The sequence below is a fragment of the Pristiophorus japonicus genome, chromosome 3 (assembly GCF_044704955.1).
Source record: "Pristiophorus japonicus isolate sPriJap1 chromosome 3, sPriJap1.hap1, whole genome shotgun sequence".
Taxonomy (NCBI): domain Eukaryota; kingdom Metazoa; phylum Chordata; class Chondrichthyes; family Pristiophoridae; genus Pristiophorus; species Pristiophorus japonicus.
Window position 1 is genome coordinate 89,919,620 of NC_091979.1, and position 17,985 is coordinate 89,937,604.

The 17,985-nt window shown below is 43.0% G+C and overlaps 1 protein-coding gene across 1 annotated transcript in view; it reads left to right on the forward strand.

The window, feature by feature from the left end:
• The first annotated feature begins 2,431 nt into the window (after positions 1–2,431).
• The window catches only part of LOC139257742 (voltage-gated inwardly rectifying potassium channel KCNH7-like), a 643,748-nt gene continuing 628,194 nt past the window's right edge, over positions 2,432–17,985 (forward strand). The window contains exons 1-2 of the mRNA XM_070874608.1: positions 2,432–2,507; positions 13,327–13,557. Coding sequence (XP_070730709.1) covers positions 2,432–2,507; positions 13,327–13,557 — 307 coding nt within the window. The remainder of the gene's footprint in view (positions 2,508–13,326; positions 13,558–17,985) is intronic.

Here is a 17,985-nt window from a genome sequence, read left to right on the forward strand (position 1 = left end):
ATAAAACTTTGGTTAGAACCTCCCCCCCCACCCCATTATAGAATGAACAATAGAGCCATAGAGAGCATACAGCAGAGACTCACCAGGACAATAGCAGGGATGGAAAACTATCGTTTTGAGAGGGACTTGAAATACATGGAATGTTTCCACAGGAGCAGAGAAAGTGAAGAGGGAATTTAGTAGAATTTGTGTTATTGTAAAGGGCTTTGAAAGAGTGAATAGAGAAAGACTGTTTCATCTGGGCAGGGAGTTTCAATTTAAAATTGTCACTAATAGAATGAGGCAAGAGGTGAGGAGAAAATTATATATGCAACAGGTTGTTGGAGAAATAACTGTTTCCACAGGGAATGGTTATGGCAGTGGTCATTACATATTTTAAGGGATAACTGGATAAACATTTGAAGAAGAGGAAGATACAGAGTAATAGGGAGATCATGGGTTAGTGGGATGTAGTTTTAGATTGCTCACAGTATAATGAGCTGAATGTCCTCCTTCTGTGTTGTAAACCTTGAAGACAGAAACACAACACATTCGAACCTCAGCATGATACTGAACATATCTTCTGCTGTCTTTACCTCTCTGCATTTCTTTTGTCTGGGTGTTCCCCATACCATGAATTGGCCCACCCTCCTGACCTTTTCTTCCATTACACCAATAGCTGTGTGGATGGTCCTTCCTACTCTTACTCTGCTCTTGAGAATTTCATTAGTTATACTTTATATTTCTACCCATTCCTCACCTTCTTGTGGTCTATATCTGATTCTTCCCATTTCATCCTGAAAATCCTCTATTTCTGATGATGGGCTTTCCATAAACCCATTGGTTCCCATAACTATCCGATTGATGCTTTCCCACCATCGTCCACCAGAAAACTCAATTCCTGTCACTCAGTTTCTCTGACTCTCTCACTCTTGCTTTGATGACTTTAACTTCCACAGCAGAGTTGTGAAATGTCTTTTTTTGCCGACTTGAGGTTTCCCCTCACGGTGGCTGACCTTTACTGTATCAATTCCATTTCCCTGCTTCTGCTCTTCCTTTTACATCACAGTGTTTCTTTCCCCTTGTCCTCACCTTTCATTCCATCATTTGGTTTGATTTTAGTTCCTGTGATCCTCCATTTCCAGTTAACAAGATGAGAACTGTGCCCACAAGGGATAGCTAACATTCTGGTGTATCCTACAAAAAGTCCAGACACCAAGTCTGAGCTGGTTATCATTCTGACAGAACGGTTTACCCTAAATAGCTGAATCGGGAAACACTTATCTCGCATTTATTTTTAAATTTTTTAACCAATCGGTCATCCATATGCCTTCGGCGTGCTAAAGTTGTGATCGCTCCTTTAAAAGAACCGATTATTTATTTTCTTCACCCTGGTGGCGTCTCGTTTCTATCTGTAGTCAGCTGCAATCAGCATCATTCCACAGCTTAGGATAGTGCTTACTGTTCCTTTCATCACCTGAATAGACGAAGCTAGTTCAGCACAACTGAGAACACGCTTGTTTATTTGGTTTCACTTCAGATTGATTTACATTGACATCAAATGGGTTTTATAACGTATGAATAAATAACGTATTTCAGCATCAATCGACTTAACAGCCCATGCTCTACAATTTTTAACTTATTCTTAACTGTGCTAAATTCCTCTCTCCCCTGTTGTTAGGGAATGAAAGTAATATCAAGCTCCACCTGAAATCATTCATACACGCCTGCATCGCAGTGTGTCTTATTATGTTCACTTGTTAATTGCCCATTTTCATCTAGTAGGTCACATATAATGGCTGTATGTATGTATCGATGTATTTTACTTTTGTGAAACACTTGCGTCATTTCAAATTAAATTGGAGTTGTGTTCAGCACCTTGGACAGCCATAAGTGGATCTCCAGCAGTGATTCTTCTTCCAACTAATTGTATTGCCTTCGCTGACATCGGATACGGGGCATGTTTCCCCTTCTTTCTGTCGATTTCCTTTTAATCCCGTGTACTGTTTCGTGAATCTGATTTCCAACATAAAGTGAAATGGGCAGCGATCAGTTGTGTACGGACACGCTTCGGTAATCAGAGCTGCGTGTGGAGCCGAAGGGAGCGTCACCCGGGCTCAGAGCTGCTGATATCTTCCGTTCAGCAGCACCTCAGCGCTTTGAGACGAGAAACATCCTTCCGAAATTTGCGATGCTTTTGTTCCGGGAAGGTGGACCGGGGCAGCGTTCATTGTCCTTCTCGGCGCTGGTTCTCGGCTCTGCTGGGGGAGCCTAAGTTGTAGATGTTCGCGGACGGTCTGGTGTTGCCAAACGGAGAGAGACTGTGTTGTTGATGATGCTTTTCTGACAAAGGGACGGTCTGAGAGAGGCAGGGGGGCTGTGAGAGGAGCAGAGACCGAGCGGATCGGACCGGCTGTTTAAATCGGGGCAAAGCTTCCACATCACAACAAACATGCCTGTGCGAAGGGGGCATGTTGCGCCGCAAAATACCTTTCTGGGGACCATTATACGGAAATTCGAGGGCCAAAGTAAGTGGAAATAAACACACTTCCTGCCAAATTTCCAGGTCCAGCCAATCTGGATGTGTGCTAGTAGGTTCGCGTCCCTCTGCAATTGATCTTTTAGTGATTGAGGAAATCTCAATATGAATGTAAAGGCGGGGTAGTAATTCTAATGCACATTTTTTTAAAGTTTTAATAAGGTGTTTAGTGTTCTTTCCAAAATGCAAGTAATAGTCGAGTATTGCACTTTTGTTACTGAAAATCGCGACGAAACGCTACGTTTCTGTATCGTTTATATAATTGAGGATCGCTCCCATCAGACAACCAAACAAATCAATATATAGGAAAAAAGTATAATTTGAAAGAGCAAAAAGGCAAACTGAGCGTTGAAAATAGTACTCCCTGTCATGTGTGGACTATATGTCACGTGCCTCTATATAAAGCAGTGGGTGAAATTGTATTTTATTGTACTGTTATTGTACTTAAAAACAAAGTTATACCATTGTAAGATGAATTGAGTGGCACAGTGGGTATCTCCAGGACTTGGTACCAAGGTTAGAACTAGCCCAGATAAATATAAATAATATGTGCTTTCTGTTTATGGCTGTTAAGGGTTTTGCAATGTTAGTCTATGTCTCTGTGGACATGAATCAGGAGCATAAAACTGCCAGTATAATGTGCTTGCATACATGAGATAAGTTGGCTTGTAGAACCATTGAACTATACTAAATGCATGTTGTTTTAATGTGAACACAGCGTTCATTAAATTAAATTTGAACAGAGAATGCATTAATTCCTTGAATTTAGTTACCATTATTTATGAATATGTGCAAAAGCAGCAACATCTAAATAGCTGTGACGTCAACTTGATGCATATTACAACAAAGTTGACTCAGATTTCATGCTGAATTATCTGTCAAATGAAAACTAGGCTTACCACATACCTTCTTAGTATGTTCAGGACAGTTCTATGTTTCGATTTATCAAGGACAATGCTGTGTTGTCTTAAAAGTTTTTTTGGGAGAAGCTGAATTTTCATGATCATTAAAGTAAGCGATGTTACTATGGAACACATTTTCACTTTCATAATTCAATGTCAGCATCAAGTATCTTTAATAAATTACAGAATAGTTAGATGTCAAACAATATTCCTCAACCCTAATCTCAGAACTACACTCCTGCTACCCAATTATGATTTTTCATTTCAGTTTCTCACGTTGGCAATCCTGAGTGTCTCTGAGTGAGTCCAGTGCTGATTTCTGCTCAGTTGTCAACAGCTTTGTCTGTAGACGTATGCATACTAGTAATTGGGTACAGACTGCTCCAAAGGGACTTGTACAATCATCAGAGAGAGGAACATTTCAATCCCAGATTAGATTTAAGGGCCAGACACAAAACAATAGTATGCAAGCCCATTTCACCTCCTTGTTGTTTTCAGCAAATGCGCAAGCATTGTGTTTTTCAGTACACTGTGTATTTACTTGGAGCTTGTGTACTTCGTCATAGCCTGTGTCCCTTCTGACATGGCATGCCTGGCTATCTCCCCAGGCAGCAACAGGTGCATGGCAGTCTGGATCTCCCGGGAGCTGATGGCCGAGGGCTTGTTGTCATGGCCAGGCGGGAAGTTTCACTCGCAATGCATCGAAAATATCGCTTACAGAGGAGTTCATGATGCTCATGGCCTTGGGAGAGATGCCGCTGTTTCATTACTGTGTAGATGTAGCTCGAGTAGCATTGTGACTTTTCTTGCAGTTCCCACATTTGTTTTTTTACAGTCCCTGTAACTCTTCACCACATCCTTACTTCCCATCAACTAATCAACTGTGGCCAGGTTAATGCTGATAAAGATCTGTGTGACTGAGACAATAGGCCTTGGTATCACTCTAGACCCAGTTGCTGTGCGATCAAACTGTCATGTATGTAACCTTCATGTAACTGTAACCTTCATAACAACACTGCATACTGTATACACCTAAGAACTGCACACCTTGACCACAGGGGTGAACTTGTGGGAGACACTCCTCACCTGGTCATCCAGATGTATAAAGGGAGGTCCCACACAGGGTCATCACTTCTTGGTCCTGGGAATAAAGGTTCAGATCACAGAGTGACCTTGTCTGCAGAATGTGCCTTGTGTGAATTTATAGTAGTGTGTAAGGACATTACATTTGGTGATGAGAAACGGGAATCAACGACTCACGAGAATGGCCACCGGTAGCACAGAGGAACGGTACTGTGTCGGTGAGGACTGGGACGATTTCATTGAGAGGCTCCAGCAGAGCTTTGTCACGAAGGACTGGTTGGGTGATGCAGCGGCTGACAAGCGAAGGGCGCATCTACTGATCAGCTGTGGACCTAAGACGTACCCGCTGATGAAAGACCTGCTCGCACACGAGAAGCCGGCGGACAAAACCTTTGAAGAGCTCAGCAAACTGATCGGTGAGCACCTCAAACCAGCGAGCAGTATAAACATGGCCCAACACCGATTCTATACACACCGATATCGGGAAGGACAGAGCATATCAGACTTCGTTGCGGACCTTCGGTGCTTGGCCAGCCTCAGTAAGTTCACAGATGCCTGCAGGGGAGATGTTAAGGGATTTCTTTATTGAGGGCATTGGTCATGCCGGGATTTTCAGAAAGCTAATTGAGGCCAAGGACTTGACCTTGGAAGCGGTGGCATTGATGGCTCAGACCTTCATGGCGGGGGAGGAGGAAACCAAGATCATATACGCGCGCAACTCTGCTTCCAACGTAGCGATGGATCAGGGAGTTAACATTGTAAATATAACTCAGAACCCTGCAGTCAGGCAAGGGCAATTCGACACCACCCATGCAGCAACAGACTCTAGAGTGGATCCTCAACAGAGACAATGGCAGGTTGAACAGACATTTATGCCATGACGGTGGACAATGCGTCCCGGGATGGGGCCACTGACACCCATTTACAGAGTGCACAAGAGTAATCAAAGAGACAATCAGAGCGGAATGCCTGGTAACAGCCCTTTTGTTCACAATGATCTCATCTCATGCTGGAGGTGCGGGGGCAGACATGCTGCAAAAACCTGTAGGTTTCAACAATTTATCGGTAGAAATTGTAACTTCAGTGGACATTTAGCCAGAATGTGCAGGAAGCCCGCAGCGAGGCTAATTTATGAGGTAGATGAACCAGAAGAGGGGTCTGCAAGGCAGGTTGATGCTTGGGACAAAGCAATGGATGCTGAAGTTCAGCGGGTTCATGTGGCAAACATCCACAGCTCATATACCAAAACGCTACCTATGATGATGAAAGTCCTATTAAATGGCATCCCGGTACGCATGGAGCTGGACAGGGCCAGCCAGTCACTTATGAGTGTCAAACAATTCGAGAAACTATAGCCACTCAGAGCTAGCAGACCCAAACTAGAACGCATTGACATGCAATTACGGACATACACCAAAGAGATCATCCCAGTGCTAGGCAGTGCAATGTTGGCGGTCACACATAATGGATCAGAGATCCGGCTGCCACTCTGGATTGTCCCGGGAAATGGTCCTGCCCTTTTGGGGAGGAGCTGGCTAGCCGAGATGAACTGGAAATGGGGGGGATGTGCACGCCATTTCATCTGTGGAGCGAAGTTCATGCTCACAGGTCCTACAGAAATTTGAGTCACTATTTCAACCTGGTGTCGGGACTTTCAAAGGTACCAAAGTAGTGATACGCATCACCCCGGACGTCAGACCAGTGCACCACAAAGCCAGAGCTGTGCCGTATGTGATGCGGGAGAAAAGTGAGAGTGAGCTGGACAGGTTGCTAAGACCAGGGCATAATTTTGCCCATTGAATTCAGCGACTGGGCAAGCCCCATCGTCCCTGTCCTAAAAACGGATGGCTCGGTCAGGATCTGTGGCGACTACAAGGCCACTATCAATCGGGTGTCACTACAAGGCCAATACCCGTTTCCGAGAGCAGAGGACCTTTTTGCCACATTGTCAGGCGGCAAGCTGCTCACCAAGTTGGACCTCACTTCAGCCTACATGACCCAGGAACTGGCCGAAAAATCAAGCTACTGACCACCATCACCACGCACAAGGGGCTGTTTGTCTACAACAGGTGTCCATTTGGCATTCGATCAGCGGCCGCTATCTTTCAAAGGAACATGGAAAGCCTGCTCAAATCCATCCCTGGAACGATCGTATTTCAGGACAACATCCTTATCATGGGTCGAGGCACCGAGGAACACCTCCACAACCTGTGTGTGTTTTTGGCCCCAGAGGTCGAGTTTTTAGGCAGGAGGGTTGCTGCAGACGGAATCCAAAACGGAGGCGATTCGTCATGTGCCCAGGCCCGGCAACACGTCAGAGTTGCGTTCATTTCTGGGACTCTTGAACTATTTCGGGAACTTTCTGCCGAACTTAAGCACATTATTGGAGCTGCTACATGTGCTCCTACGTAAGGGTTGCGATTGGTTTTGGGGAGACTGTCAGAAACAGGCTTTCAACAAGCGGAACCTGCTTTGTTCTAATAAGCTGTTGACTCTGTACAGCCCCTGTAAGAAATTGGTTTTGACATGTGATGCAACATCCTATGGGGTTGGGTGCGTGTTGCAGCAGCGTAATGATGAGGGCCAACTCCAACCTGTGGCTTATGCCTCCAGGTCGCTCTCCCAAGCAGAACGGGGATACGGGATGGTTGAAATGGAAGCACTCGCATGTGTCCATGGAGTGAAAAAGATGCACCAGTACCTCTTTGGCAGAAGGTTCGAGTTAGAAATGGACCACAAGACATTAACATCCCTGTTGTCAGACAGCAAGGCTGTCAATGCCAATGTGTCAGCTCGCATACAGCGATGGGCTCTCATGCTGGCTGCGTATGACTACACCATACGGCACCGGCCAGGCACCGAAAATTGCGCTGATGCGCTAAGCAGGCTTCCACTGACCACCACTGAGGGGGCAGCGGAGCAAAGCGCTGAGATGGTCATGGCCATTGAAGCCTTTGACAGCGCAAGCTCCCCCATCACAGCCCGCCAGATCAAAATCTGTACCAACAGAGATCCCCTCCTATCCTTGATTAAGAAATGTGTCCTGACTGGGGATTGGGCGCCCGCACATGGAACATGTCCCGAGGAGGTCAGACCATTTCACAGACGGATGGATGAGCTCTCCATCCAAGTTGACTGCCTACTATGGGGCAGCTGGGTAGTCATGCCCCAGAAGGGAAGGGAAGCATTCATCAGGGAACTTCACAGTGATCACCCAGGCATCGTGCTAATGAAGGCCATTGCCTGGTCACATGTATGGTGGCCGGGAATTGACTCAGATCTGGAACACTCTGTTCACAGGTGCATGATGTGTGCCCAGCTGGGAGGCCCAAGGAGGCCCCACTCAGCCCATGGCCCTGGCCCACCAGGCCATGGTCACATATTCACGTAGACTACGTGGGCCCGTTCATGGGAAAAATGTTCCGCATTGTTGTTGATGCGTACTCGAAATGGATCGAATGCATCATATTGAATTCGTGCATGGCATCCACCACTGTGGAGAGTCTGCGTGCGGTCTTTGCGACCCACGGCTTGCCGGACATTCTGGTTAGTGACAAGGGCCCGTGTTTCACTAGCTATGAATTCCGGGAGTTCGTGTCGGATAATGGCATCAAACATGTCAGGGCGGCACCGTTCAAGTCGACTTCCAATGGCCAGGCGGAACGAGCGGTCCAAATCATAAAACAGGACTTCTCCGGATTCAAGGACCCTCCCTTCAATGCCGCCTATCGCGCCTCCTGCTGGCCTATAGGTCCCGACCGCATTCGCTCACGGGAATCCCACCCGCGGAACTACTCATAAAACGTACACTCAAAACTCGGCTGTCCCTCATTCATCCTGTCCTGTCAGACATTGTTGGGAGCAAGCGCCAGTCCCAAAATGACCGTAACTCAAAGGGGAGATGTATAGAAATCGATGACCCTGTATTTGTTCTTCATATTGCTTTGAGGCCCAAGTGGCTTGAGGGTACTGTAATTGGCAAAGAGGGGAATAGGGTCATAGTGGTCAGCCTTAACAATGGACAGATATGCCGCAAGCATCTGGACCAAGTAAAAAAAAAAGGTTCAGCATGGACACTGAGGAACCTAAGGAAGATCATGAGATGGAGCTCACACCATCGCCAGTGAACGAGCAACAAGAACATTCAGCAGCATGCACAGTCCCTGCGGCCAGCCCGCACAAGCCGGAATCACCACAGGTGACAGAGACGCATGCCAATGCTCAACAACCAAAGCCCCAACTGCGGCGCTCCACGAGAGAGAGCGTCGACCGCCTGAAAGACTTAATCTTTGACCCCATAAGATGTTGGGGGGGAGAGGTGATGTCATGTATGTAACCTTCATGTAACTGTAACCATCATAACAACACTGCATACTGTATACACCTAAGAAATGCACACCTTGCCCACAGAGGGTGAACTTATGGGAGACACTCCTCACCTGGTCATCCAGGTATATAAAGAGAGGTCCCACGCAGGGTCATCACTTCTTGGTCCTGTGAATAAAGGTTCAGGTCACAGAGTGACCTTGTCTCCAGTATGTGCCTCGTGTGAATTTATAGTAGTGTGTAAGGACATTACACAAACCACCTAGAAGAACATTGCAACAACCAAAATTAGCTACATCTATAATATAAACATGTTGATTTCTTTTCACAAATTAGTAGACAAATTGTTTTCCTACTTCAATGTGTGAGGATGTTGACACTACCACAGTCCCCATCAATTTGGGTAATGCACATGGAATCAAATTGTTAGATGCATGCAGCTGCAACCTGCATCTCTGCAACTTTTAAGATAAGTGCAGATTGAAAATATATCAAACAAGGAACTTGTCAAAGCTTCAGTAAATATATAATTTGCAAACAATCTACTTAAATATAACAATCTTCCACAATTGGCAGTGTACTTAGATCATCTTTGCAATTTTCCATAAAGTAGCCTTGATAATTAAATTAAGTATATCTTGGTTTTAATTTTGTTAGGCATAAGTCACATTTTAACCTCTTACCAAAATTACATTTTACAATTAGATTCCTGCTCGAGTGAAAATTGCTGCTTCCATTTCAGCACATTTTAACTAAAATGTGATACAATGCCAGCTTATGAAGCAAAACTTAATAATGTGGTCTTTTTACATTCATAACTAATTCTCATTGTTTTCCAATGTGAGCCAAATTCCTAAAGGTGTCTGTTTCATTCTGATTGAAATTGCCATTACCAATTTCAAACATGATGTGAGAGGTCATTAGATAGATGGTGTGTAAAATACAAATGTCATGCTACAGATGCACAGTCATGTTTCAATAGTCCAAAAATTGAGAATTCATAAACTCAGTGATTGATTTTGAGAATCAAAGCTGGAGCAGAAGCGTCCCTAGATCAACTGTAACATATATATATTCTTCCAATCACATATAGGCTGTCATGGAATAAGGATGCATCCTCTACAACATTACTGCCAGAGGCAATACACCATTGCACTATCACATATCATGGACATACCTCTATTAAATCAAAGGAAAAGAGCTGGAATTTAGTTCGCATTTTTTATGTCATCAGGATGTCCAAAAGCCAAAAGAATGTTCATAAGAACATAAGAATTAGGAACAGGAGTAGGTCATCTAGCCCCTCGAGCCTGCTCCGCCATTCAACAAGATCATGGCTGATCTGGCCGTGGACTCAGCTCCACTTACCCACCCGCGTCCCATAACCCTTAATTCCCTTATTGGTTAAAAATCTATCTATCTGTGACTTGAATACATTCAATGAGCTAGCCTCAACTGCTTCCTTGGGCAGAGAATTCCACAGATTCACAACCCTCTGGGAGAAGAAATTCCTTCTCAACTCGGTTTTAAATTGTCTCCCCCGTATTTTGAGGCTGTGCCCCCTAGTTCTAGTCTCCCCGACCAGTGGAAACAACCTCTCTGCCTCCATCTTGTCTATCCCTTTCATTATTTTAAATGTTTCTATAAGATCACCCCTCATCCTTCTGAACTCCAACGAGTAAAGACCCAGTCTACTCAATCTATCATCATAAGGTAACCCCCTCATCTCCAGAATCAGCCTAGTGAATCGTCTCTGTACCCCCTCCAAAGCTAGTATATCCTTCCTTAAGTAAGGTGACCAAAACTGCACGCAGTACTCCAGGTGCGGCCTCACCAATACCCTATACAGTTGCAGAAGGACCTCCCTGCTTTTGTACTCCATACCTCTCGCAATGAAGGCCAACATTCCATTCACCTTCCTGATTATCTGCTGCACCTGCAAATTAACTTTTTGGGATTCATGCACAAGGACCCCCAGGTCCCTCTGCACCGCAGCATGTTGTAATTTCTCCCCATTCAAATAATATTCCCTTTTGCTGTTTTTTTTCCCAAGGTGGATGACCTCACACTTTTCGACATTGTATTCCATCTGCCAAACCTTCAAAGTCAATGAATTAATTTTTTGATGTGTAGTCACTGTTGTTATGTAGGCAAATACAGAAGCCAATTTACACGCCGCATGATGCCACAAACAGCAATGAGATGTCATCTTGGTCAATCCTTGCCACTGGACCAAGACAAAGCTCTGTCAAGCCCATGTGGTAGCTGGTTTGCAATGGCCACCACACGTTAAAAAAATCCATGCACAGGCATCTTCCACCTTTCAATGTGTAGTTCGGGACCTGGAATATCAGATCCCTCATTGAAATACCTGTGAACTCATTCTTTTAGCGTGGAAGTCATCCTCAATTCGAGGGACTGCCTATGATGATGATAATATAGATTGTAAATAGTTGAGGCCCCAGCACTGATCCCTGCGGCACCCCACTAGTTACTATTTGCCAACCGGAAAATGACCCGTTTATCCCGACTCTCTTATTTCTGTTAGTTAGCCAATCCTCAATCCATGCTAAATATTACCCCCAACCCCGTGAACTTTTGTCTTGTGCAGTAACCTTTTATGTGGCACCTTATCGAATGCCTTCTGGAAATCCAAATACATCACACCCACTGGTTCCCCCTTATCCACCCTGCTTGTTACATCCTCGAAGAACTCCAGCAAATGTGTCAAACATGATTTCCCTCTCATAAAACCATGCTGACTCTGCTTGATTTGGAAAAGCATAATTCAATGTCCTGTTACTGCTTCCTTAATAATGGACTCCAGCATTTTCCCAATGACAGATGTTAGGCTAACCGGTCTGTAGATTCCTGCTTTCTGTCTGCCTCCTTTTTTAAACAGGGGCATTACATTTGCGATTTTCCAATCCACTGGGACCTCCCCAGAATCCATGGAATTTTGGTAGATTACAATCAATGCATCCACTATCTCTGCAGCCACTTCTTTAAGATCCCTTGGATAGACTTGCCCACTTTTAATCCCATTATTTTACCGAGTGCTACTTTTTTAGTGATAGTAATTGTATTAAGTTCCTCCCTCCTTATAGCCCCTTGATTATCCTCTATTGGGATGTTTGAGAAACCAATTTACACACTGCATGACGCCACAAACATCAATGAGATGAGTGGCCAGTTAATCTATTTTGGGTGGTGTGGTTGAGGGATAAATGCTTACCAAGATACCGGGAGTTCCCATCAAAACTGCAAGGATATATGGTTGCATCTTCCAGTGAGAGCAGCAGGGATCAGGGTCACATCTTCCCTCCCAGAGATGACAAAGAAACCATTGTCACATCCTTACCCAACACCAAGCTGCCAAACATTGTGGGTACCATCCCTCTTCTCACAACAGTAATGCACCTCCATTATAAGACAATCAGTACTGGACTCATACCCATGCTTGCATGTGATTCTTGCTGGTCTTGTAATGGGGCAAAGGATAGAACCTATTAGTGATATCTCACTCTAAAAAAAATTCTAATCCTTGGTGGTCCTATGGCTTCATCATTACACCACCAGCCTTCCCCAAGGAGACACCCAGGGATCTTGGCAACATCGCGAAACCGTCAAATATTTACAAAGATAATGGTTTGAACATGAATAACCTGTTTTTCTTGATGTGCCCCAAAGATACAAGTTACATGATGATGGGCAACCTATAGCAGGACACAGAAAATGTCATGTATATATACATGTAAAAGGAAAATGAGTTCTGTATTTTCACTGCATACTTTAACATTGCTGAATTTGAAATAATCTTCATTTTAAGTAAATGTATACCTCTGACTGAGACAAATTCAGACTGCTTTGGCCTTTTAATCTGGTCCAGCATTTGTTGTCACATTACATTGGTTCATTTGTAAATGGAGCTTTCAGCTTAGGACAGAGGTTCCTTTTAGTACTGATATAGAAGGATATCTATTCTGCACTGCACTTACATTTTCTTCACCTTTGTTATCATTGAGTACACAGAAGAACATTGTTCCATTCCTCAGTTTTATGTCCATCCCACGCATTATTGAGCAGGTAAAAAGAATTGGCAAAAATAAAATTGTAGTTTTCTTCAGGGAATTTTCAGGTTACAGTCTACAACACAGAAATAATGTTTTAATGTCATCCTGCAGTTGTGGATTTTAAAATGAGCATAGCAATTATTGAATCTTTGGTTACCTTTAGTTTGCTTACATAAAATACTTAAACATAAATGTCAATTAAGCATAAATATATCGTATTGTATGTTTTATGTACTGGTAATCATTTAAGACTTCAACAATTTTGAAATTCTGTTTGTTACAATGGGCTCTTGTAAAACCCTTAGAGTGTAGATTGTCTACACCATCACTAGTTGTTACTGATGACAACTAGTCATCAACCATGAATTGTAAGAACGCACTGGTGTTTTATATTACCCATCATTATTTTTCTGTTTCTTTACAGATAGAAAATTCATCATTGCCAATGCAAGGGTACAGAACTGTGCAATTATCTACTGCAATGATGGATTTTGTGAGATGACTGGCTTCTCGAGGCCGGATGTCATGCAGAAGCCTTGTACATGCGATTTTCTGCATGGTCCAGAAAGCAAGGGCCTTGCCATTGCTCAGATTGCCCAAGCTCTGCTCGGCTCAGAAGAGAGGAAAGTGGATGTCGTATACTATCGCAAAGATGGTAGGATAAAGAAATATATTTTTGCTTAGAAGATCAGGAATGAATGCACACTTTTAAACTGTACTTACGAAAGGGAATTTTTCAACATGAAATTACGTTTAGATACAAAATCAGTTAAAAATTTTAAACTTAGCTGAATGGAAACAATATAGTAGTTCACTGAAGTTCAGTAGAAAATGCTTTGGATAAATGTAAGTAGACAAATAGAACTAAAGAAACCAAAGAATAAGACTCAGGTTTAAATCCATGTAGGTTAATCCCTGTAATATGCTAATATCAGCTTAAATGTTTTTATAATAATCTTTCTATCTTGAGTAAAACTGCTATAAATCTTTGATAAAATTTTGTGATGATGTAGTTTTTTTTTCAAATACCTGTATTGCATAAAGCTATTTTCCCAGACATTTCAATCAGATTCACTATAGTTAATTAACATAATGAGTAATAAGCCACTTTCTCAATCAGTTCATAATTCCGTAGAAAATATAAAATGTAGCTGTGAGCAACTGCCACAAAACAGGTGTCAGTCTAAAATACAACTAAGCTTGGACATTCTAGTCAGAAGCTCAACACTCTCATTAGCAGACTTTCCAAAGAAGCTGGAAATAGTTGAAAAGATCCTTTATTCGTGTTCCCTACAATGATTAACTGCTGATGTTGAATGAAATTGCCAAAACAAAGTTTTTAGCTTACCATTTTAATTATTCAAGTTCATGATCTACAATTATATATTGCTTTACAATATAGTTCTAACAAAGGGTATACAGCACATTTTGAAACTATAGATTTTGCCAGCTATGATTCTGGAAATAGGAAATATGAATGTAGCGATTCTATGTGTCCCAGAATTTCAAGTTTCAGAACCAGATTGAATGCTTTCTTTTTAATTTTCTCCCGATTTTGTCTAACTTCTCCAGAAGGTGGTTGGGCACAGTTCTCTAGTTGTTGGCAGCCCCCCTATTATCTCACTCAAGTATCCATCTTTTGAGTGCAGATCGAGACAATGAATGACAGAAGGTATTCAGCCATGGGGGAGGGCAGCCCAAATGAATCAAATCTTGTCCTCGCCTAGTATTAATTTACATATGCCTTCCAGCAGGGTGGTGATTAAATGCAGGAATCATAGAAATTTACAGCCCCGATGTAGGCCATTTCGTCCCATCGTGTCCGCGCCAGCCTAACCCTACTTTCTAGCTCTTGGTCCACAGCTTTGTACATTACAGCACTTCAAGTGCACATCCAAGTACTTTTTAAATGTGGTGAGGGTTTCTGCCTCTATCACTCTTTCAGGCAGTGAGTTCCAGACCCCCACCACCCTCTAGGTGAAAACATTTCCCTTCAATACCCCTCTAAACCTCCTACCAATTACTTTAAATCTATGCCCCCTGATTGTTGACACCTCTACTAAGGGAAATAGGTCCTTCCTATTCACTCTATCTAAGCCCCTCATAATTTTATACACCTTAATAAGGTCACCCCTCAGACTCCTCTGTTCCAAAGAAAACAAACCCAGCCTATCCAATCTTTCTTCATAGCTAAAATTCTCCAGTCCAGGCAACATCCTCTTAAATCTCCTTTGTACCCTCTCTAGTACAATCACATATTTCCTGTAATATGGTGACTAGAACTGCACGCAATACTCTAGCTGTGGCCTAATTAGTGTTTTAGAAACATAGAAACATAGAAAATAGGTGCTGCAGTAGGCCATTCAGCCCTTCGAGCCTGCACCACCGTTCAATAAGATCATGGCTGATCATTCCCTCAGCACCCCTTTCCTGCTTTCTCTCCATACCTCTTGATCCCTTTAGCCGTAAGGGCCATATCTAACTCCCTCTTGAATATATCCAATGAACTGGTATCAACAACTCTTTGCGGTAGGGAATTCTACATGTTAACAACTCTCTGAGTGAAGAAGTTTCTCCTCATCTCAGTCCTAAATAGCCTACCCCTTATCCTAAGACTGTGTCCTCTGGTTCTGGACTTCCCCATCATCGGGAACATTCTTCCCATATCTAACCTGTCCAGTTCTGTCATAATCTTATAAGTTTCTATGCGATCCCCTCTCATTCTTCTAAACTCCAGTGTATAAAGGCCCACTTGATCCAGTCTCTCCTCATATGTCAGTCTCGCCATCCTGGGAATCAGGTGAACCTTTGCTGCACTCTCTCAATAGCAAGAAAGTCCTTACTCAGATTAGGAGACCAAAACTGAACACAATATTCCAAGTGAGGCCTCATCAAGGCCCTGTACAACTGCAGTAAGACCTCCCTGCTCCTATACTCAAATCGCCTAGCTATGAAGGCCAACATACCATTTTCCTTCTTCACCGCCTGCTGTACCTGCATGCCAACTTTCAATGACTGATGAACCATGACACCCAGGTCTCATTGCATCTCCCCCTTTCCTAGTCTGCCGCCATTCAGATAATATTCTGCCTTCGTGCTTTTGCCCCCAAAGTGGATAACCTCACATTTATACACATTATACTGCATCTGCCATGCAGTGGCCCACTCACCGAACCTGTCCAAGTCACCCTGCATCCTTTTAGCGTCCTCCTCACAGCTCACAGCTCACACCACCACCCAGTTTAGTGTCATTTGCAAACTTGGAGATATTACACTCAATTCATTCATCTAAATCAGTTCAAGTATAAACTCCCTGCTCTTGTATTCTATGCCTCAGCTAATAAACGCAAGCATTCCGTATGCCTTCTTAACCACCTTATCTACCTGGCCTGCTACCTTCAGGGATCTGTGAACTTGCATTCCTAGGTCCCTTTGTTCCTCTACACTTCTCAGTGTCCTACCCTTCCCCAAATGCAGGAATTTTGATTGATTTTCCTCCCCTAGCCTGGAAGACATGAAGGCCAATTGTGCCCCACAGCCACCCTAACTGATAAGCTACCTCAGCTCAGGCCCAATCAAAGACATTGCTAGTTTATATAATTCAGCACAACAGCATGGAGTTTGTTTACCTACTCAGCGGTCAGGAATTCCCAGATTTACTGTTTAACATAAATCTGTGATAAAAAGCTTCTCTGTAAAAGATTGTACATTTTCTTCCAGTACTCTCAATATAGAAGCACTCTCAATGATATAGGACAGGCTCTGATCATATGTATCTACTCACTAGCCAACAGTCAATTTGAACATTTTGGGATTTATTAAACTAGAGCACGAATTATTTGCAATCTGTCACTGTACATTTCACTGTAAAAATACCAAGGACAGGTTCCAAATAATAGGTTGTGATGTATTTTAATGAATATGATCACTGCAAGCATGCTCAGTGGGAATCCACTGGCAAAACGTTATCAGAGTGCATATACATTGAGAATTCTGGGGGAAACATGTACATTTCCAAGATTTCACACACTCGACATGAAAGAATTATGTTGTTTGTTTTTGAAATTTATTTTTCTGGAGGGTAATTTCTCTGTGATGAGGATTGTAAATGCTGAGATATGAATTAATTTTCACCTTTGGAAATGCATTGTCAGCATCATGGATTCTGAGGCCAGTTGAATCAGAAGCCAGATACAGAATAAAACTCCTTCTACCCTCACTCAGCAATATGCCTTGATCTTAATCCCACACTGGTGTAATATCTTTTTAAAATTTCCTTCACAGAAGCAAGTTGCCAACTTTACTGAGTCAGATTGTCAAATTAGCGATGCTGGAATTCCGATGTCCCAAGTCCGTACGAAGTTTCTACGAAGCTGGGAAGGAATCGGTTTTCAGCGCACAATGCGCATGCGCTGAAAACCAGCTTTTCCGATCTGTCACGTTTCTAGCTTGACAAATCATTTGCAGATCGGGAGCGAGGACATTTGCAGGGCAAGATTTCCGATATTTACAGATAATTTGTCCAGCAAATGTCTTCAAAAATTTAGCGCCTGAAAAAGCAGGCATATAGCCTACTGTTACAGGCGCAAATGTTTATAAATGCACAAAAACATTTTAAAATAAAGTTATAAAAACACATTTTATTGTTAAAAACCCTCCCCACTACGGTACATTTATTTTTAACCATAATTAAAAAAACTTTTTTAAAAATAGGGAAAATATTTTATTTTTATACGATATAATAACTTTAATTTCAATTAATTTTAAATATGTGTGGTCTGTTTTTTTATTTTTTTGTGTGATTGCTTTTGTACCCATTAATAGCACTGAGAACTCGTAGATACGCAAGTCTCAGTGCTATTAATGGGAAACTGTGAAATACTTACTTGATTGGCTGAGCAGCCACACATGCCTGCAACCTCTGCGTCGGGACCCTCTGCATGGGAGCGTGCTTCGCAGCACGAGAGGAGAAGGCCTCCCCATCGGAAATCAGGGCACCTCCTAGACCACCAGGTAAAGTTGTAAAAAATATCCAGCGGGAAGACCCCCAGAGGAATTTCTGGGTCATTGTCAATTTATGTTA